The sequence below is a fragment of the Apteryx rowi genome, unplaced genomic scaffold (assembly GCF_003343035.1).
Source record: "Apteryx rowi isolate R43461 unplaced genomic scaffold, aptRow1 scaffold_646, whole genome shotgun sequence".
NCBI lineage: Eukaryota > Metazoa > Chordata > Aves > Apterygiformes > Apterygidae > Apteryx > Apteryx rowi.
This window is the reverse complement of record NW_020450923.1, coordinates 126710-150143: the sequence shown is the minus strand read 5'-3', so window position 1 is coordinate 150143 and position 23434 is coordinate 126710. Positions and strand designations below refer to the sequence as shown.

Genomic DNA, 23434 nt, shown 5'->3' with positions numbered 1-23434 from the left:
CAGCTCTGCAGAGAAGGACCTGGGAGTGCTGGTGGACACCAAGTTGACCATGAGCCAGCAATGTGCCCTTGTGGCCAAGAAGGCCAATGGTGACCTGGGGTGCATTAGGAAGAATGTTGCCAGCAGGTCAAGGGAGGTGATCCTGCCCCTCTACTCAGCCCTGCTGAGGCCACATCTGGAGTACTGCGTCCAGTGCTGGGCTCCCCAGTACAAGAGGGATGTGGCACTACTGGAGCAAGTCCAGCGAAGGGCTACGAAGATGATTAGGGGACTGGAGCCTCTCTCTTATGAGGAAAGACTGAGAGAGCTGGGCCTGTTCAGCCTGGAGAAGAGAAGACTGAGAGGGGATCTTATTAATGTATACAAGTATCTGAAGGGAGGGTGTCAAGAGGATGGGACCAGACTCTTTTCAGTGGTGCCCAGCAACAGGACGTGAGGCAACGGGCACAAACTGAAACACAGGAAGCTCCATCTGAACATGAGGAAAAACTTCTTCACTGTGAGAGTGACAGAGCAGTGGCACAGGTTGCCCAGAGAGGTGGTGGAGTCTCCTTCTCTGGAGATATTCAAAACCCACCTGGACGCAATCCTGTGCAACGTGCTCTAGGTGACCCTGCTTGAGCAGGGGGGTTGGACTAGATGATCTCCAGAGGTCCCTTTCAGCCTCAACTGTTCTGTGATTCTATGATATTTCATTACCACTTAACATCTACTTGCACCATACACAAGGTAGAGAAAGCTTTTGTTTTTTCCCCTTACTTCCTTTAAGAAGGGAAGATAGGGTATGCTTTGATCATAGAGTTAATTCTTTCTCTGTGGCAAAAGAATGAATAATAACAAAAAAATTTTAAACATCTGGTGCTGAATGGGCTCTTACTAAAGCAAAAACTTCAGTTAAACACTTCTGTTCAGTACAATGGGAAACTGTAATATAATGCAGTCCTCTCCTTCCCCTTGCAGCTTTTCTTTTGTTAATAGGAGCAGAGATGATACTTGTACTGAAACAGCACAGAAAACCCCAACTGTGCAGGAATTGCCTGCTTTCTTAAATAAGACTGAGCCCCTTATCTTTTTACTGCAAAAATGGAAAACCCAATTTCTCATTTGTCTCAAAGTTCACTCTCAGAATGCTTGATTCAGAGGCAACATGATGATCTAACTCAGAATTTTGCTCTTCCTACAGTGAGGGCTACCAATGATGTAGGTACTAGGGCTGTTGAGGAAACAAGGCCAGAGGGAGGGCTAAATACAATTACATCTACAGTGTAGCTCAGGCAGGGACTGAAGCCCCAGGCCTGGAGTTTGTGGAGCTCCTGGGTCCATAGGCAGAGGGTGCCCAGGTAAGGCTAATTAGGGTCATTAAAGCCCATCAGTGCCCTCAGGGCTCTGACTTCTGTGAAGATTCTTCCTCCTCTGAAGGTTCCCTGTGCTTTCACTCACAACCTTAACCAGGATCACTGGCTTATTTTCATAAGGTCTATATAAAAAGAAAAAAAATATACGCTCTTAGTCTCCTGAAGGATTTGCTGCTGCTGCTAAATTACCTGTGATGGAGAAAGACATACCATCCTTTCCATTTTAAGCCCTAGTACTTAAGTATGCATTTTAAATTTCTGCATTTACAAGGATGAGAAAATGTTCTGTCCATAGCTTTACAGAAGTCGCCTACTTGTTGATAAAGACATTAAACTCTCTTTAAATGTTGCTTGAACATACTCACTTTCCTCATCCTCTGAGAATAAGTATTACACTTGATTACAGAATCACAAAATGGTTGAGGTTGGAAGGGACCTCTGGAAATCATCTAGTCCAACCCCCCTGCTCAAGCAGGGTCACCTAGAGCACGTTGCACAGGATTGCGTCCAGGTGGGTTTTGAATATCTCCAGAGAAGGAGACTCCACMACCTCTCTGGGCAACCTGTGCCACTGCTCTGTCACTCTCACAGTGAAGAAGTTTTTCCTCATGTTCAGATGGAACTGTCTGTGTTTCAGTTTGTGCCCGTTGCCTCGCGTCCTGTCACTGGGCACCACTGAAAAGAGTCTGGTCCCATCCTCTCGACACCCTCCCTTCAGATACTTGTACACGTTGATAAGATCCCCTCTCAGTCTTCTCTTCTCCAGGCTGAACAGGCCCAGCTCTCTCAGTCTTTCCTCATAAGGGAGAGGCTCCAGTCCCCTAATCATCTTCGTAGCCCTTCGCTGGACTCACTCCAGTAGTGCCACATCCCTCTTGTACTGGGGAGCCCAGAACTGGACGCAGTACTCCAGATGKGGCCTCACCAGGGCTGAGTAGAGGGGCAGGATCACCTCCCTTGACCTGCTGGCAACATTCTTCCTAATGCACCCCAGGTCACCATTGGCCTTCTTGGCCACAAGGGCACATTCTGGCTCATGGTCAACTTGGTGTCCACCAGCACTCCCAGGTCCTTCTCTGCAGAGCTGTTTTCCAGCAGGTCAACCCCCAACCTGTACTGGTGCATGGGGTTATTCCTCCCTAGGTGCAGGACCCTGAACTTGCCTTTGTTGACCTTCATGAGGTTCCTCTCCGCCCAGTTCTCCAGCCTGTTCAGGTCTCTCTGAATGGCAGCACAGCCCTCCCTTCTGGGGTATCAGCCACTCCTCCCAGTTTTGTATCATCAGCAAACTTGCTGAGGGTGCACTCTGTGCCTTCATCCAGGTCACTGATGAAGAAGTTGAACAAGACTGGACCCAGTACTGACTCCTGGGGGACACCGCTAGCTACAGGCCTCCAGCTAGACTCTGTGCTGCTCGCTGATCAGAACCCTCCGAGCTATGCCATTCAGCCAGGTCTTAATCCACCTCACTGTCCACTCGTCTAAACCACACTTCTTGAGCTTGTCTATGAGGATGCTATGGGAGACAGTGTCAAAAGCCTTGCTGAAGTCAAGGTAGACAACATCCACTGCTCTCCCCTCATCTACCCAGCCAGTCATTCCATCACAGAAGGCTATCAGATTGGTTAAGCATGATTTCCCCTTGGCGAAGCCATGCTGACTACTCCTGATCACCTTCTTATCCTTCAGATGTATTTGCGCATGAGTGGAACACTAAGTGGAAAATACTAGATTCACCATGCCCTTAAGAACCAATTTACATGCTTTGGTTTTGGAAACATGTCCTATTTCTATTGTTAAGGGATAGGAGTGTATTTAAGATTTTTCCTGGCTATTGTTTGCTGAGTATTGAAATGCTTATCTTTCCCCCACCCCCAACAGTTTGTTTGGGAACCTGATGAACTGACAGGGAGGTTATTTCTCTAAATCAATAATTTTTAACCTGCTGAGCACTTCCAAGATTCCATAAATGGCAACAAAGGCATGCAAGATTTTTGCTATAGGCTTATATTTTCTATGGAGAAGTCTGTACTTGCACTGGAAGAAAGCTTCTGGGGTCCAGTTGTGAGTGAGGGAAGAATTAGTAATGATCTAAGAGAAGAGCAGTTAAGCAAGATCACACTGACTAAAGACAATTTCTGTCACATCCCTAGAGTGCAGGAGTTCCCAAATACACTACAAAAATCTGGTTAGTACCATAAATAGAGACCAACTCCCTCCCAGTTAAAAAAAATGCTATAACAGCTGCTGCTACTGATAATGTGATAGATTTAAGTGAAGAAAAATATTTAAACACAGCCTTTTTTGAAAAAAAAAAAGTTTTCTATTCCTGTGATGCAAGAAAAGAGCTAACACTACACCAGTGATTTTCAATCTTTCACTGTGCAAACTCATCAAAGTGTTGCAATGCAAATGAAGAGTCTTGTACAGTAAATTCAAGCCTGTCAGCAGGCTTGCTTTTTTCCTTAGCTCACTTTTTTTAAGTCCTTAGAAATAGTCTGTGGTACACAGGAGGGCTGCAATTCCAGGTTGAAATAGCATATTATGTTATCATCAGAAAGGGATGTAAAAATCATAACTATTATACTTGCTTCACAGGAAATACAGATGTCTAGATTTCATAACTAGGTAGAGCACAAAAAAACAACAAAAAGATAGGTCCCTCTTCCAGGACTCTTGTTCTGTAATCCCACTGCCTTGAGGCACAGATGTAGAGCCTTTTCTCAAGGCTTTTGCAGAAGCAATAAGGAATCAGAAAAAGAAACCTGCCTGGCAATAGAAAAGGCACAGGATGACAAAAGAAATGTGCTTAAGGACTGCAAAATAGCCATTTGAAGAAACCAGAAAAAGTAAGAGCAAGTCAGACATGCAACTGTCATGTTGCCATGAATAATTTGAAAGGAAGAGAAAATTTTGTAATGCCATCTTTTGCATGAACCTTTGTAAAAAAAAAAATAAAAAAAAAAGATTCCTGCAATTTCTAGTATGCAAACGCTCTCTGAATAAACCTATGAAATAACTTGACTGGGGAAGCCTGTTTTCATAGCCTCCAGGACAGAATAACTCCTGAAAGTTTTTGCCTTGTCAAAGCACTTTTTTTTTTAATACTGACTCATTCATTCAAGAAATCTGACACTCAGCATCCAAATTCCACCACCACATAATATAAGCAACCTCTTAATACAGTAACTAGTTCTAACTGGCTCTTGTTTCCTTTTGCAGTCAAGGAATCCTACAAATACTATTTTAAGACATAAAAAATTGCTGAGTGTTCCACACATACTAGTATGGACTAGCAATGCTAGGCACCTGGGTGTCCTGTGCCAGCTCTGCAGATCTCCAAGTCTCCCTAGAGACACCAGGACCACCGTTACCCAGGAGACAGTAAGATCCTCCTTTGTTCACCTTCACGGTGGTGCACTCTCAGCTCTAGCTGGTACTCTTCTGTAAGGTTCCCTATTTCATGTCAAACACTTCAGCTATTTTTATCTCCTGTCCTTCCTGAGTTCTTGATAAGATCAATAACTTCATGCATTTTAAACCAGGAAGGAGTACTTTTTTCCTGGTATTTCTAAATGTCTCTTCTCATGCTACTTATCCATACCTAAAGTTCACAAACTCCCTCAGTGGGCTTTAACTCCTCACCATAAATCCTTCTATTGCCTACAGCTCACTCCCAGTGCTATGTCTGGCACCACAGTAATCTGCAGACAAACTTAAAATCAAACAAACGTCTTAAACATCTCCTCTCAGGCTTACAGTCCAATATACTTGTTGCAAACACCTCCCATTGCTTTTGTGGAAAATCCACTTGATCTTTCCTGGACACACACCACTGACCCTTGCATGCTTTTGTGAACACACTAAAGTGCATGTATCTTTTTAAATTAACCAGGTATTGTACTGGCTCATCACTGTCATAGCATGTGTAGGTTCGTTCATTATTTTTTTGTGGACACCAGTTTTATGATCCCTAGGCCTTGATCCTTTTTTCTTATTTCCATCTCTGATCTTCAAAACTTGAAGCCATATGAATGTTCTGTGGCATCCATTCTGAGAGAGAACCATAAATTACATTTTTGGCAAACTTAATTACTGTACGGAGCAGAGCAAAAACTGGTCCATGATTTTAAGCAAAATGAGCTAAACAGTCACTCATGTCTCCATGTCCACTTGCATTTCCCTGAACCCAAGCTCTGCAAGCGAAAATGCAACGCTTCAAGCGACACTTCGCAACTCGAGGCTGTGGTCAGGGTCTGAGAGCAACACATCATCTCTGGATCTTGGGCAAGCTTGCTGAAGGGATTCTTTGGCAATGCAGCTGTCAGAACGTATTCCAGTCAGCTTTTCATTTTATCCCCTACTTGTTCTTAGAAACAGTGTCTAGATCTGAAGAATCAGAATATTTTGGTATCCCCCTATCTGCAATTACAACTCAGTTCTGCCTAATTCAAAAATATTTCTTTCAAATGTGTTTGTGGCATATGATTTGGACTTCATACTACAGCAAGTCTGAAAGGATTTTTAAAACAAACTGGTTCTGGCCAGAAGAAAATTATGCCTCTCATCATCCAAAACAACAGGAAAACTTATTTTCAAAGACTCTTTCCTATGTGCTCTTTCATCAGCTAGATTTTGCAAAAGAATTTTCAATATATATCTGGTAATTGTTAGTCCAAATTAATTGCCAGTTATACTAACAGCTAGCTTTTAATAAAAGAAAACTGTAATCCCCTAATAAGCAGAAGGCTGCTATGGAGGTTTTGCACATGCCCTTTTTATACTCTCAGAAATACATTTAGGGTCATGCTGCGTAAGGATTATTTGAAGGTAATTTTTTTAATTTTTTTTCAGAAGCTAAACATAATATTAATCTCACATGTATTTCAAATGCTGTCACAGTGACTCTTCAAATATCACCATGAATAGTAAGACTGGGATAGAATGGAAAGAAAAATCCCAACCACTATATTATTTCTGAACACAAAGCAGCATAGCAAAAAGCAACGTAACCAAGCAGTGGTGTTTATGAAAGCCTTGCCTGTCCCGGGCTGAGTCTGCACCGAGTCATCTCGGAAGCATCCTGCTACGTGACGCTGTCTGTCTGCAGTCCAGATACACCATCCATGAATAATGGAGCGCTATATGAACAGCCTTCATGGCCATTATCCTATCCTAATTCATATACATATAACAACTTGCTTCAGACCAAGTAGGATTGTGTTTAGTAGACCTCAGGTGATGGAAGACAAAATGGAATCCTGCCCAGAAGCATAACTGATCATTAGTATCCATCACCATACAAGAATAGTACAGGCAAGATTACTCCCTTTTTCTGTGAAACTCTGYGGGGGGGGGACCCCCACACCCCAAATCTATACAACAGCTTGCACTGTATAGCATGACTGCCATTAGAATATACAGATGAAGAAAGCTGATGCCACTCCAGATCAATTCCAGGAGAGGAAAGGAAAAAAAAAATAAAAAATCCCCCTTTAATTCTGAAGCCTGTGCTCAGAGACTTCTTGCACCCTCACAGATATAAACTGAAACAATTTATATCSAACAGGCCTGACTAAAGGTGTGAATGAAAACTGACTACGGAAACCACTTCAGCAACTCAAACCATACACAAAGTCAACAGGTAACACCACAAACTATGTTTGCTGTTCTGGACAGACTGGAGACTTGACTTCTGCACTCCTGAAGTGAGGTGGAGAAGCACTATTGGTAGAGGGTGGTCACAACTGCTTGCCCTCAGAAGCTGTAAGGCTGCTTCTGCAGTCTGTGCTAGGGACATGGCCCTCAGTCCTTGGGGCAAACAGCAGGTGCTACTGGAAGACTTAAGACTGGGGATTCTCAGTGTTTTGGAGTCTCACAAAGCATCTGCAGGCTCAGATCCAGGCCTGGGCAGATGCAGCAGAAAGCAGTCAGTCTAGCAGTTAGAACATTAGATGTTCAGCGACGCCATGAAGCCAGCCAAGTTGCCTTWGTGCAGTTACTGAACTGGCATCTGTATCAGCAGCACTATCAGTAGGTGAAGCATTGAGCAGACAGGCGATTGTTGCCTGTACAGCTATTGGGGCCCTCCAGCYGTGACTGCTATTTGTTCCTCCAGGCCACATTCCACAGGCACAGCCTGCAAAGACCATGCTCCCAAAGAGCTCCTATCCAGGTGAACAAGGGAGAGTCAGGGAGAGCAAAAGCGGATTACTCACTTCCCTATAAATAAATGGGAAAGTCACAGATGAATTTGATGGCTTATTCAAGGGGAAACAGGACATTTCTAGCAGATGCAGAAAAGGAAGCCTTCTGTATTATCAAAATATTTACCAGTCTCCTTTTCTCCTAACATTCAACGTAAAGAACAAAAAGGCTCCTCCCTAATCTGCTCTGCCTAACAAGCATTCATAGTTCTAGTATTAAGCAGTACATAAGGGAGAAAACTCCCAGATATCACACTACCTGATTTATTGACTGGTTTGAGTTGCTAGTTTTTCCACAGCCCTCAAACACTTAATAAACTCCAGATTTGAATAAAAATGAGTTCTTAAAATTGAGATACATTATGGAACGTGCACACAGGAAAATAATGAGCCATCTCCAAGGGACCTGACTTGCTCTTCTAGCTGCGTGACTATTAGTAATTTGCCATCTGAAAGCCTATCAGCCTGTAGCACAGTAGAGGAAGAGGAGGGGAGTTTTACCTGCTACAGCAGAAGCAGCTTTGATGCACTCAGTCTCTCCAAGACCCTGACCCAACACCTGCTGAAACATCTAAGAGTCTAGTTCACAACGTGCAGAGAAAAAGGCATTCAGGTATTACTCTCCATCATCCAGCTTGCTTCATCCCCTACCCTCATACTGCAGCGCTGAAAAACTCTGAGGCATACATGGTCCTGACCCTCACAGGAGCACCTAGCCAAGGGCAAGTAGGCACTACCTCAGTTAAGGGCACCTTCCATACAGATGAGGATCTCAGTGTCTGGGTCAGTAGCTCCTGGCAAGATTGTTGCTGGTTAGACCTAAGCTGTGCTAGGCAATGCAGTGTATTTGCTACTTGTTATCTAGTGCTTGCCCCTTCCTTTTTTTTCCATTTATATACTTGGAATACTGCTTTCCTGAGACCCTATTTTAGTTTCTACACATGCTCCTCCATCTCCTCCTTCCACTGCCTTCTCACCTTTCACAGCAAATAAATAAATAAAAAAAAAAGAAACAATATAGGAATTGATCAACAGTAAAAAAAAAATTTTTTTAGACAGAAATGCAGCTTGCCAAAACAACCCACTGCAGGACACTCCTGGCTGTCTTCTCCCCAGGGAAACCTGTCCCTCATTGTAGCCATGGGCACCTGCAGAAGGCATGGACTGCCCTTGCACAAAAGTCTTGCTGCACACATGCTGTAAATCCAGTGCTTCCTGATGTGCCAGGTACATACAGTGTGTGCACTGACACACTCAAAATGACTGAACTGTGTCTGCAGAGTGCAACACATCTACCCTCCTCCCAGAGGACAAATGGCCCTTGTGACATTAGAGATTGGGCATAAAGGAGCTAGAGGATCATTGGAGGAGACGCATAGAAAGAAACTAGTATTTTAATGCTTCAGCTTCCATGCATTCCCAACCTTTCAAAAAATAGGGAGGAAATGAAAGTTTCATATTCCAGAGATTTTAGCAGCTCATTTGCAAAAAGCAAACTTTTTTTTTTAAAGGTGTATCTTAAATCTTCTTCCTCTTCAATTAGTTTAAAATGGCTCTTGTCATCAGAAACAAAATTATGAGGCAAACAGAAGCAAATTCCAGGCTAATCAATAATGGCAATCCTTCTGTTTGGAATTCCAGTAAGGAGGAGGGGATTGAAAGGGCATCCATGTGTTGCTATCCCACAACAGACAATTCAGACAAGGAATGGAGACTTCTTTATCCTGAGAGAATACCAGGATATGCTACAGCTCAAAGAGCTGTAAACCACACAGACACCTTCTTCTTATGTTAATCTAGAGTAAGAGACAAAGAAAGGACAAGCCTGAACAGAAAATGAGTAAACATTAGCTACCAGCAGACTAAAATGAGTACTCCAAAACCCATGGAATATTGTTTCACACGTCCAGTTTCTGCAGAGACCAATAAACTACTTCACCACGGCAATTGAAGTACTGTAGTAAGGGTCTCATAAGATTTTTACTACTGCTACTTCCAGCTTCATCTAAAGCTTGCAGGGCTTCCTGCTCTGCTTTAACATACACACACACGTCACAGTAAAAGTAATTAAAAACTCACTAAGCTTTACATTTCCTCTAAACCACTGGAAATACTACCTATGTATGAGTAAAACTAATCATCCCAAGCACGGTCTCCCTGTTTAAGTGATGCAACATTAGCTGAACAAGAAAGGGGCAAGGGGGAACCTGTAGATAATCATGATTTCTTCTGATTCCCATTCCACTTCCTTCCTTCCACAAACGAGCAAAAGAAAAGCACAGCAGGGTTTTTATTCAAAACGATGGAAACATGTCAAGGGATTTAGAATGTTATTAAACTTACATACTAGAAAAGTCCTCAAGGACCTCGGACATAGCAAGTAATGCCTTTCTGACCACAACCAGAATAGCTGCAGAGAACCAAATCTCAGAAGTTTTGTTACTGAGTTCAGTAAGAAACAGATTTGGTCCAAAGCTATTCTAATGCAACTAGAATAAGATGTAGTCTTACTCCTCACTATAATCTATAAGTTGTAATTGGTCAGAAGTGTCGGACATCAGCAGGCAATATATCTGCGTCGTCTTTTAAATTTTCTCACTTACGAATAAGAGACTTTCCATTACATCAAATTCTTCCACACACTAACAAAATTCAAACCCTCTCCCTCCAAATATTTCTAGTTCTGGAGTTAATACCCGATAACTTAAATGTGACAGTACAAAAAGCTTTGCTTTAGAATAAACTGATAAGCTGATAACTGATAAATAAATAAGCTCTTTGGAACAGATGATTCTCTGAAGCATCTTTCCATTCATGGATATCTTCAAACAGCACAAGATGCAAACTGATGCAAAGTTCATTGAATAGGCTTTTCAGTATTTTCTGTCTTACTGTTGACATCTTACCCTTCAGAATTTTATATAATTTTTGATTGCATTGAATATTTTTTTTTGTATTAAAAAAGTTTTTTCTTCCAAAGCAAATATGCTCAGTAATTATTTCTTTTCTAAATCACAGCCATCAACACCACTTTTCCTACTCTTTGGTAAAGTTCCAGGATTGTAAGAAACACACCGCACTCAAAAGCTGTTGTGGCCTTGGAGCACAGAAACAATCTCCACTATTCAAAGACTACTCTGTGCTTTCTTATTTATAATTGTGGCTTAAAGATGCTTGGCACTCAACAATACATAACAAAGACAAAGGCTTACAGCCTCAGGTAGTTTACACAACTTGAATCTCCCAGTTCTGCTATTGCCACCGAGTGGCTGGGCTCAGCACTAAGCAGAGGCACATGCAGGCTATGCATTGATTGCTATGCAAATGAAATGAGCAGGTCACAAGTTCAAAACAAACTAAAGGAGGCAGTTTTTCCACACAACCTGTAGTTAAAATATGGAACTGCTTGCACAGGGTTCTGAGGAGGCTAAAAGCTTGTGCAAGGTCAAAATGAGATAGAAAAAGTTCATGGAACATTAATAACACTTTCTGAATTTAATATAAAAAGGCATCCCCTTTGGCTCAGAAAGTACTTGTACTTTAAATTGCCAGAGGGAATTATCACCATGCTTGCTCCTGTTCTTAAATTCTTCCATACTCACCCACTTTGGGCCACTATCAAAGGATACTGTGCTAAACGGACCTCTGCTCTGACCCAGTGCAGCCCTTCCTGCACTTTGGTTTACTTTTGATTAGATAACTATAGAATCAATCACACAGAATGACATTTATATGATGTCAATGAACAAAACGGGCAATTTGGAGGGTCTGGAATGAAGTAACAGCCCATGTGAAGAAGCAAAAGGAGACACAATGATTGCATTGTACAATAAAAAAAGAAAAGGCCTTCTTCAGAAAAGAACTTTTCAGAAAAGGTTCTACAACAGCCATGTATTTACGTAGCACTGTGTTTACAAACCAGGACTCTAGGAYACTGGCCTGAAACCAGACCTTGAATCCCTCTAAGCTCTACTCTCTACCCAGCTTCAGCTAGACAAGACAGACAGGGGGGCTTTCTGCCTTGCACTCCAATGGAGGGGAAGAACTCTGCGCTTCACTCCCCTCTTGATCCAGGAACCCATAAGCCTACTACCAAAGCCCTGTAACCAGTGTTGGCTTTTTCAGGCCTCTCAGCAGCTGCTTCACAGTCCTATCCCTCTGTAACTCTAGCTGCCATGATTTACCTTTTTTCCCCACTATAAAGTAGCAGCACACAGACAAAGCTACTTCTAAAACTCTTGCATGTATAGGCACATTTTGCTCTGAACACCAGGGATAGAGTTATTTTTGGAAAACATACTTTCTCACATCTCTGCTTCATCTTTCTTACCCCTCACAAGAGCCTTCAGTTTTGCAAATATTCAAGAAAACGAGCATTCTCCACTTCCTCAGCCAAGTCTTTGGGTTCTGATCTGCCCCCTTTCCTGCTGGGAAAGATGTTTAGCTCTCCCTTTCTCCCCCGCTTCTTCCAAAAACACAGAACTTGTTAGCTCTAAATAGTTACCTAACAAGTTCCCCACAAAGTGATTTGACAACCAGTTAGAATACCACTATTTTTTCCTATAGTGAGCAGGCACTTCTCTATTAGCAATGACTTAACAATCAGCCCCATCATAAAGGATATACATTTACATGATACAAAATTTTTATCAGGAACAGAGATACTAAAGACATTAAAATAACAGTGTGGACATACTTCTTCCAAACATTGTTTTCCCGTGATCAATACATACAATTAAAGGAATTGGGACATTAGGATAAGTGATTCATATCAGCTTTCTCTTCTTTTTAAAACTAGTTCTCCCCCCCAAAAAACAGATTCCTTTTTCAGCATCAAGTCATTATGGTATCTGAACAGGTTTGCTATGTGCCGCTGAAAGTTGCTGAAGCGGTTCAGTTGGTAAGACACTGATCAGATCTAATCACACTGAACCATACTATCACACCATGGGCTCGTTAGCTAACGAAGCTGAGAATTCTGAGACTGAAGTCAGAATCCACTTTTCACAATATGTCAATATTTCCATTACATTATCCCATAATTTATCCATGGCACCTAATATATCTTTCTCTTGTTTTATGAAAAAACGTTTACATACTGCCTAGATAAGCTAAAAGTAACCACTTATTTTTTATGTCTTCAGATTCTCATCCACAACCCAGGTTGTGCAGTCATACTGAAACTTCAGCACATAAGGTGAACAGAAAGAAAAAAAAATTAAGTATGTATACAGTTAACTACAAGGTTGCAGCCTTTTAATCCTACCTCATTAATGTCTTCCTACATCTGTAAATAGTGTAACTTTTTTTTTTTTTAAACTGTAGATGCTGGAGGTCATTGGGTAGTAGAGAGGGGGGAAAATCTCTTCTCTTGCTTATGTCACATAGAACTAAATCTAGAAAGCAAAATAATCTGTTCACAGAACAGCAAAGACAGGAGTTACAAAAAGCCCTTGCTTGTAAGAGATTCAACCCATTTTTAATATCATGAACCTATTAAACATAAAGCACATTTTCCTTTGCCCACAACTACTGCCTTTTCAGACTTAAGTGTGATCAACTCTTGTGCATAACACATAAAATGACATAGGCCTCATTCTGAGGATTCAGCTTTATTTTTGAGAACAAAACATCACACCATTTCTTTCAGTAGTAGATCCCCTACTACCTACATTTCTCCACATATTTGCACTGGCAACACATATACAATAGGCAACACAAACTACTACAGAACAAAATTAGCTGAAGTTATACTTACTGTAACCTGGGAAGCATCCATGAATTGTAGACCAAAGTAATCAGTTTCCACAAGGTCCAAATGATACACAATCTGGTCAAACAACTCCTGCCCCTTTGCATTTTTCTGTAACAGAAAAAAATTATTATTATTTTTTTAAGTTTAAATAGGGAGAGAAAAGTGGCACAATTAAAAACCGTATGAATAGATATACTGGTTAGACATTAAAGAACTATATTGACACTTATTTTCTTCCAGAAAGATAAAACTGACATGTTGTTCCAGTCTGCAGCTATACCAATAGCACCGGATTTTGCTCTTAAAGAAAATTTTCAAAGTTCACTGCAACTCAAGATAAAGGAGAAAAAGAAAACGCTATTACCCTGCAAGTGTCCTAAGTCACAGAAACAGCATTTTAAAGCCCAGGAAGCCAAATCTGCAAATTCTCCAGTAAATGTCTGCTTGACACATTGTTTGAAATCTGCTGTGCTACCAGATGTCAACTGCAATCATACAGTGCCACACCACTACTCAAGCAGCAAAATAAATTCTGGACAACTAGAATACCTAAAGAGCTCTGGGAGGAAAATTAATGGTATTTGATAAGACTTTCAATAACTTTACTAATTGCAATTGCATTTACAGCCTTTAAAATGGAGCAAAGAAAGCTACAACTCTTATTTGGCATGCAAACTGGAACACATGGGCATGGAAACACAACTAACCTCAACCACAGGCTGTGGGCAGTAACAGGAAAGTTAACTGACCTCAAAAGTAGTCTGTACCTGTCTGCACTTGTTCAGAGGTTAAATCAAGAATTAAGTCTCCAGGGCTTCAGCTTCAAACATTACAAGAACCAAAGCTTGGAGGTTCCAAGTGGGTAAGAGGAAGAGAGAGTAACAACTCAGTTTTTCCACACAAACTCTGTCTTGCTCAGGGAAGGAATTTTTCCAATTTGTGGGGAAAAATAAAATCCTTGGGTAAAAATAAACCAGATAAACATAAATCTCAATAAAATACTGAAGCTGCAGCTATATTTTGTACAGGAAAGTACAGTACACAGCTCTGGAACCAATCCTCTGTCTGCTCTTGCCCATATCTTTTTTTTTTTTTTTTTTAATTTTACCGTCAAAAACTCTAACCCATTAGGCATTCCCACTTTATCCTAAATCCAAGCAAAACTCATGGATTTAAACAAAATGAGAGCTAAATGGCTTTCTGGTCTTTTAATCTGGCCTTCCACACAAGCATTAACCATAACGTGAAGAACTCCTGTCCAGGATTCCAAGCTGTCACGCTGGGTATAATCTGACTTTGCCAGTCAAAGGAAGGATGGAGAGTTTAATCTCTCTCCATTTTTCTGAGGAGAGGGTCAAGCAAGCTTAGGTGTAGGTAGTATATTTTAAGTTGCAATTTGACTAACAATGCAGAAGCACAGAAATGGAATTTTCTCAAATTCCAAGAACAGCATTGGATTTCTGTTAAAATAAGTTGCATAAAAACTTAACATAAGCTTTAAATTATCATCCTAATATACTGCTTTATTATTTTCTAGGCAAAAGGTGAATAACAGACATTCTTAATCAAAGTTCAAGATGCTATCGAAAGCAGTTGAGAAGATGACAGCTTCTTAAAGCAGTATATTACTAAGAAGCAGTACAATACAGAATTTGTGTCATTGTTTTATAGGTACAATAATTGCTACAAAGCAAAGTAGAAGTTTGCTAAGAAAGCATCTAAAATGTATTTTTTGATATTTAGTAAACACAGCACTTGTTAAAAGATGTGAAACCAAAGCATAACAGAATTCAAACAGAATCTGCTCGAATGGGAGAGAAGAAAGCCCTCCAAAGAAATAAAAAAAAGAAGTGGCAAGACATGAGGAATTCACAAAACTAGGAAATACTCATTCAGTGCTCTCTGACCATTCCGCTCCTGGTGCTTGCTTTATAGCATAAACCACCAGTATGTTTATCTATCATCAACTGTCACACATCCAACAGAAATCAGAGAGCGCACACTCCACCTTCTGTACCCAAATATTAGTTAATGTTCAACATACGTGTTACATGGAGAATAGCCCTGCACTGCACAGCTGCACTATAAAATGCAGTATTGCATACACAGCTTCAAGGAAATCATAGCATTTAAACTGTCACTAGATATGCAACTCTCACCATTCAGATAAAGCTGTTCTAGCCATCAAATTGCTGATAGATAATTTTTCCCCAGTGTTACAGCAAGGGAGGAAGATAAAAGTGCACAGGACCTTTTCCTCCACTAACAGTAAAAAAGGATGACATACTCTACTCCTTTCTGCCTCCTCACTGCCTGAAAAACTATTTAATCAGTTGGAATTTAACAAATTAGTGCTTTCCTCTACAGAGCTTCAACTTTCACATTTTTTTGAGGATCCATGTTGAAGAAATACTTAAACTAAGAACATTATTTTAGAGTCATGCCTCGCCAGACAAGTGTGCAGAACTGCCAGAGAACTGTAGAAAAACTGCATAACTTATATCTAATAATTCCACTTAAGAAAGGTTAAGGGTATTTAACCTGGCTTGTCTTTCCTTATTATTTTGCTGTTGAGGAATTAACAGTATTGAGAGTAATTATTTTCTTAAAATTCCATTTCCCACCTCATTTGCAGGGAATGAAAAATGGAATTCTATCAATGCATTTAGCATGAGCTGCTCTATTTAGAAAAAGCACCAGCGCCTCACACATCAGTCTGAAAAGTCTATGGTAGCAAGTGCCTTTGTTAAGAGATCTTCCTCCAAAGCTTTTTGCTATGCTTTTTATGGAAGCATCATACAAATATTTATCCTCCTCCTTCTCCCAGATTAAGAACTGCCTTCCTTAAGAAATAACTTGTCAAGAGGCACAAGAGCAATCAATATATTGCAACGAACAATACACACAGTTATGAACTTACTGTTATGAAAGTTACTGTAAGAAAATTGATTTAAGAACAGCTGCAAAAACACATTTCTTCTACAACTAAATCACTGACAGTTCCTGGTAGAGTATTGCTTGGAACCAAGGAGAACTTATGGGAGCAACTTGAAGCCTCAAAGGCAAACATCTCAGGGCGTTTCAAATGTCCAGGTTACAAACATAAAATTACTTCAGCAACACAGGGTAAAACTGAAATAGCATGAGGCAGCCCCTTGTGTTCCTCTTTGTCCTGGGAGAGGTATAGAAATACTGAATTACACTCCCAGATTGGGAAGCTCCATGTTGAGGGACTACTCAGAGAACAACAACAACAACAACAACAGAGTATTTCATCACTCCATCTATTCTGTATGCTGAACATCTTAGAAAGGCAAGAATTTTTCCCCAAAAAACTTTCTGAAGGCTTCCATTCTAGTGCTATTTGTGATCATTCAGTCAAAATAGCATAGTTTGATCTCTACACATCCTTTCCTTCTACCAGCCTGCAATTCCCAGGGTGGAAGGAATCTCATATAGGAAGGTAAATCACATGTTCTCCTTCAGCTAACTGAGGGGGAAGTTTTGGCAGAACCAGGACTCAAAACAGGATGCCCTAGGGCTTTGAATCCCAGAAAACACTTTAAATAACAGATCCCTACTGTGAAAATTCCCTGTGCTTTCACTCAACAACCTTAATCACCTTTTACCCTTTACTGATAAGTCTGCCCCACATCTGATATATACATCCTCTTCAATAAACTAAAATTTTGGAGAGATCTTTCAGGATGTGCTGTTTAATCCAACTCAAGGGAAAAAAAAAGAAAAAAGAAAGCATCCTTTGCCACACTATGACTAACCATGAGCTGGGGGACTTTGACAGGGACCATAGCAACAAATGCAAAACATTTCCTTTTGGAACTCAGAACTTCACGAGGAAGCATCTTTTGGGAATGCAGACAGCATTCACATCACCAAATCAAGCTGCAATTAACAATGCAACCAGTTTGCTTCTGGGCTTACATGAGGCCATAAGTTTATAGCATCTTTTAGTAAAATACTGGCAGGTTCTCATAACTAGAAGAGCTTCAAGCTCCATGACTCAATGTTGTTTTAGAATCCCCATATTAATGCTGATACCTGCTGAAGAATATTAGACCTGCTGTTGTCTCACTGCCCTTCTCTTGAGAAAAGATGATACACTACATGATAGGTGTGGTCAGACTTTTATTACCTAATCGCACACTCTGCAACAGCCTTACTAGATTTGTTCAACAATAGTTTTGCCTGACATTTTTGGGGAGAAGGGTCACTCTTTCTCCAAAGCTGGTTAACTGTGGGGGAAGACTGACCTAACACACAGGAGGGGCTCTGTGCCCAGTCACCCACTTTCTGGTTTTGATCAACTTACTTGCTTACCTCAAGATTTCCTAGAACACAGATGCATTTAATGGAAAAAAAAAATTAAAAAGAAAAATCACACTGTAAAACCCATTACTGAAGAGCTCCAGATATCTTCAGACTAGATCCAAGATCTGATTTCATCTTCAAGGAGAAATATTCATGGCCAATGAGACAAAGAAAAAAAAAAGGGGGGGGGAAGAGAAACACTAGTTTTGTCAGAATGTCTTCTATCCTTCATAATTAACATATCTCACCCAGGGAGGTTTTATAGAAAATCAACAGAAGGAGTGTTCCTTTGCACATCTGAGAAATTTTCTAAAAAGATAGAAAAGAAAGGAGCTGGGAAGTCCCAGCCACAGGGAAGTGAGACATTCTCCTATTTCCTTGCTGCTCCTGGAGACTGATTTTTGGGTTGACCACTGTAAGAAGCCCTATAAGCAGTCTTGAGCTGGCTAGTCATCACTCCCACAAAACAATCATCAACAGGTGAAATCCCAGCAGTACATTTTAATTATGATTAAATTCACAATTCAATCCCAACTTCTAGCCAAAAAGCCACTGGATCAAAGAAAATTACCATGTTTTATGAGGATTTATTTGTGGGTCCTCCTACAAGGACTCAAATCAGAGTGGGCATATAAAACCCTGTGGAGCCACACTACAAACTGCATAGCCTATAGCTAAAGCAGGCCTAAATCTTTAGCTGCCAAAGACTGCCAGTCTCAGGAAAGCTATGGAAATTTTAGTCAGCTAAAACCTGAGGAAACAAAGATTTGATTCTCTAGTTAGAAACACTTCCAGACTTGATATGTGAATAGGTAGGAGATTTTAGCAAGTTTTTTTTGGAGGGAGGGGACAAGAAGGAAAGGGCAACTTCACCAACCATGGATATTTTATACCAACTGTCTCCGCCCAGGTGGATCAGAGTTGGTTTCAGGGATTTAATAATTGCTTGAAAGGTTCTGCCAAAGGGGCTGAAAAGGGAATACAGGAGTCAGAAAGACTCCCAGCCTAGTGCAGATGCAGTACAAGAATGTCACTGCTGTGCATGCTCTTCAAGACTGATCAAAGTCGGATAGCTTCTGTGCACACCTTCCCAAAATTGAAATGCTCTGAAAAGGACCAAAAGCAGTATGTAGCAACCAAGTAGAGTGCATTATATGAACATAACATGAATGAATGAGAATTGCTGAGTCATACTAGAGACTTCAGATTACAGCATTATAAACGAAGTATTAACAGATTTCAAAAACAGCTGAAGTTGCACTTGGGAAAACAACCTGTCAAATAGTCCAGGTGTACATCAGGCATCCTGCATGCCGACTAAGCAGCAAAATGGTAACAAGAAAATGAAACTAAACTACTACAAACAAAAGGGTCAACACCAACTAACTGTAATGTCTCCCAAGCTGAATAGTATCGCAGAAGTGAGTAGGTAGGAGAGATTTAGCTTCTTCTTCTAAAGAAAGCACAGCATTATGTATACTACAATACACAAAATGTTTTTGCATAGTGGTCTGCTGTGACCTAACCCTCACAGACACCAGGTTTTAGCCTCTGGGAGACTAGTAAAGGAGTATTTGTAGCAAGCAGTTCTTCATTTCGCAGGCCTGATGTTGCTCTGTTCTCACGGCATCAGCTTTTCTTCTCCTTGGTGTCTCCTGAAACAGAGGAGCTCACCATCTGCTCTGTATTCATACACCTGAACTGTTACTAACTCATTTTTCCAATATACTCCTAAGGCTGTACTAGCTCTGCTGGCCATATTGTTTAGTATTAAGAACTCCCATTACCTTTTAACAGTCATTGGCAGCATTGCTTCCCAATATTTCAGATATGCTACAGGCTAACCATGAATAAAGCTATATGGGCTTCTGGTAAGCCTCGACTCCTGGTGCTCATTATCATCTGCACTTTACCTCACTTTCCTCTTGATAGTCAAGCCCTCAGGCTCACAGACATATTCACCTGTTGGCTCCAAACCCTGATCTTTGCTTCCTCTAAGCCTGGACACCAGGTGGATATGACTACCTGGAAGTCAGGTCTTTGGATCACGACTCTGGCAAGCATGCCAGAGCTAGCTCTTAACTAAAAGAAGTTGCATATTTTACAGCACAACTGCTATGGTATCTACAGCTTCAGCCAAGGACATATTTGAGGCCTCTGGATGGGCTTGCAAAAGCTGCTCTGAAAACCATGCTATCCCAGCTATGCTGCTCCAGCTAGTCTTGTCAAAGACAGCAATGTTTGTACAAGCTCTGGTCTCTAAATGCTGCCATCCAGAGATATAATGCTCTGCAGAGGGCATGCAGCTCTCTGCAAACTAGCCCCAACCTTGGTGTCTGCCCCATGCTCCTCTCAGGGTGACCTAATGAACAGATTCATAAGACCATGGAAAGAATTGCATTTTTATGCTCAAAACTATGCTAGTATTGCTCCCTTTCAATACACAACAAATTCAGTGTTAAGACTAAAATAAGTTCTTTTTTAACACATCATATTTCCATGGGGCTAACTACCTTGCTTGAGCTCCTGGAAGATGCTAGGTTACTTTCTTATCAGCCAACCACTGACTCAGTTTTCAGTTCTAGCTCCAAGCTCACTTCCAAATATGCCACTCTTCAAATGACCATTAAGCCTCCCATCCTGTCATGGCAGGAGCAACAGCATTGCTTCAGAGCCTGCTACTACTTGCAAATTTAAATTTAGTACAGACCAAAGAAACAAGCAGCATTCCTGAACATGTGCAGAAAAAAAATGCAACTGATGATGATACATGTGAACTTCTAGCTGAGAGGGGAAAAAAAAAATCTAGCCCCTTAGAGAAATTAGCAAAAAGGCAAAACAAACAAACAAACCAGCCACCAAAAAACCACTCATGCCTAACCCTTTACAAGAAAGGGAAAAGAAATCCACAGAACAGTATTTACTTATTTATTATTACCCTGAAAGCATAAACACTTCCTCCCAGACATTTGCTGATGTCCCAAAATAAAATTTCAATTTCCTGGACAAAAAAAGCTTGCGAGTAAAGTTAAAAAACAAAGCCATGCCAAACCATTTCCTTCAACTTCCTCAAAGACTATGATAAAAGAAAGTCCCTCACTAATCACATCCCCTCCCTTCAAATCAGTGAAACCAGGAACCTCAAACAAATAAACAGCATACTACAACTTAAGTACATTCTCTCTGCTGGTAGGTTGGCATGTATCAGTGCAAGTGAGCTCAGCCTCTACAACTCTAAAATGCCAATGAGAATTGGTGGATAGACATTAAGAAAAAGAAAAAAAAACAGTGGGCACAAGTAAAACCCAGTATTGTTTCCCAGGAACACTTCCCAACAGCACTCAAACTCTCAGTTCCCCACCAATTATTGGTGAGAAAAGAAATCAGAGATCATCCCCTATTAAAGAGGCTGAAAATAGGAGTGAATAACTACAGGAGACAAACAACAATTCTTTTCCTCTTAACAGGACAGCAAGGATTGAAGGCAGAGAGGAAAGTCCATACAACTGGCATAGAGGAGATACCTGAACAAACAAATGGGTCACCATATTTTATACTTATCAGGCAGGGCACTACACAGAACTATATGGCACATAAGACAGGGTCTAGGATAGAAACACGGGGCTTCTCACGATACTTTTGACCATGCTAGCATGACGTTGGTCAAGTCTCTTGTATCAATCCAAGTTTAATATCTTCTATGTAAAAGTAATCACTTGTGAAGGAAAAAACAAAAACAAAACCCACACACCCAAAACATGGAAAGAATTAAGGGTGGGGAATAAAGATGTTATTTTCAAGCTCTGCTGTATACTCAGAATGAATGTAGAAAGGATTCTGCATCATTCATAAAGTACAAACTCACTGATAAGAATCAATGACTGGAACATCAGCATAGCATAGTAATAATGTAGAGAAGACACGGAAAAAAACAGCAGAAAGGGGAATTACCTTACAGTAACAGCAAACACAGAACAGCCCAAACCTTGCCAAGTACCCTGTTGGAAAGATGTCACGCACATAGCAACACTTAAAACAAAGCAAAATACTTTCTTGAAAGTCAGCTGAGATCTGAGGATATGATTTCCTTTCCCTTAGTCAGTTCACACATTCCTGCTTCCAGGCACTTCCTTCCCCACTTTCCAAACACAGTCTGCCTCTCGCTGCAGTGGGCAAGTACAACAACATGTGGGCCAGCTTGGTAAAATGATCTGTACGATGCTAACTCTTTCTGAAAGCTGTTTTTGTAGAGTTTTTTTTTTTTTTCTTTCTTCCCAACAGATGCATTTTCATCCGCTGGGTTTTTACAGTGCAGCCCTTCAAAAACCAGTAGTACTAGCATACCTGGAAGGACAAGAGTCTCTAGATGGCCATTTTGCTGGTGAAAAAAAGCGTGAAACTATCATCTTTCAAGAACTACCTTACCAGAAGGGAGAATTTCACCATTTGTTCAGTTTGCCTAAGTAAGGCTTTTTGCTACAGCTAGCCACAGACATAGACAAACAGGCAATGTGAATATCAGCTTTTGAGGGTGGAAAAGCCTTATGGCAGGGTAACTTCACATTTCTATCAAGTCAGAGGTCAAATAAAGACGATGCCATCTTTGACTGAAAAGCCTTTACTCCCTCCAAAAGCCACATGAAGGGCAAGCAGATACTACTACAATGAGTGCCCTGTAAGTAAGTGCAACTACTATTGACAGCACTAACATCAGCACTGACATTTTTATTGTTCAGGACTTGGGTGAAGGTGAGAGTTTCCGTTTACTGTCCCCATCACCTGCATGTATTAGTGGCAGCACATACCTCTTCAAAAAGAAAAGCACAGTCAACACTTCTAAGTGATATCCTCAGGCAATAACTAAAAATTACAATCAGCATACACAATGAAGTAATAAAAATCCTTACTCGCAATTTTATCTTCTAAAAGTGGGTACTGACTGCTGTTACTTCAGACACAAGTAGTTTACTCCACATTTCTACACTCACAGGCACAATAAAAATTGATTATTTGTGCAGAAAGATTCTTTTCTGCACCTAGACTGCCAGCTCCCTCTCCTGATCTGCTTCAACTACTACATGCCCATCAAATCAAGCACACAGCTCCAGAAACGTGAAGTAGCTAGGAATTAATTGACACAGGGAACACAAGCTGATCCTGAGACTTCTTAACCTATATCATTCCAGTTGGGATATAATTTACAGTTCTGAATCCCTGGAAGAAGGGTTGAAATTTGATATTAAACAATGGGTGTTGAAATGAGCAGCCACTCTCTAAGAGAAGATACCAGCTAACACACATTTCTCTTGCGTGACTGCCCATTGCCTTCCTGCACAAACCATGACAGGATATAGGTGTCATTTAGCTGGAGAGCTACAGAAGATTCTAGATAATGACTTTAAATTGCATTTGAGAAATAATACTGAACATCAGCATAAGCCAAGCTGAACTAGAGCAAAGAGAGCAGGGAGAAAGAGGGAAATGCTACTAGGAGAGTCTCACAAAGACAGATCAGCAAAGAATCTTTGCTTTCTTATGCTAAGGGAGAACACCAAAGCTTCAAAAGACATCTTTGCTTTCTTGTATGTCTTCACTTGAATGCTTCGTGAATATAAGTGGTTTTAAATAGATGTGGTTATACAAACAGCATTTACCATATGGACACACATTTTTAATGGATGTGCACCTGGCTTAATTCCTTAATTTTTTTATTTTTATTTATTTTTTTTAAAAGGACACATACAATTGTCTACAATAAATGGTCTGTCAGTAAGACTCTATAGGCAACC

At 40.7% G+C, this 23434-nt stretch overlaps 1 protein-coding gene across 1 annotated transcript in view; it reads right to left on the bottom strand.

Moving 5' to 3' along the window:
- EPB41L4B (erythrocyte membrane protein band 4.1 like 4B) overlaps positions 1-23434 on the bottom strand; it is a 180152-nt gene that overhangs the window by 111674 nt on the left and 45044 nt on the right. The window contains exon 2 of the mRNA XM_026084544.1: positions 13320-13424. Coding sequence (XP_025940329.1) covers positions 13320-13424 — 105 coding nt within the window. The remainder of the gene's footprint in view (positions 1-13319; positions 13425-23434) is intronic.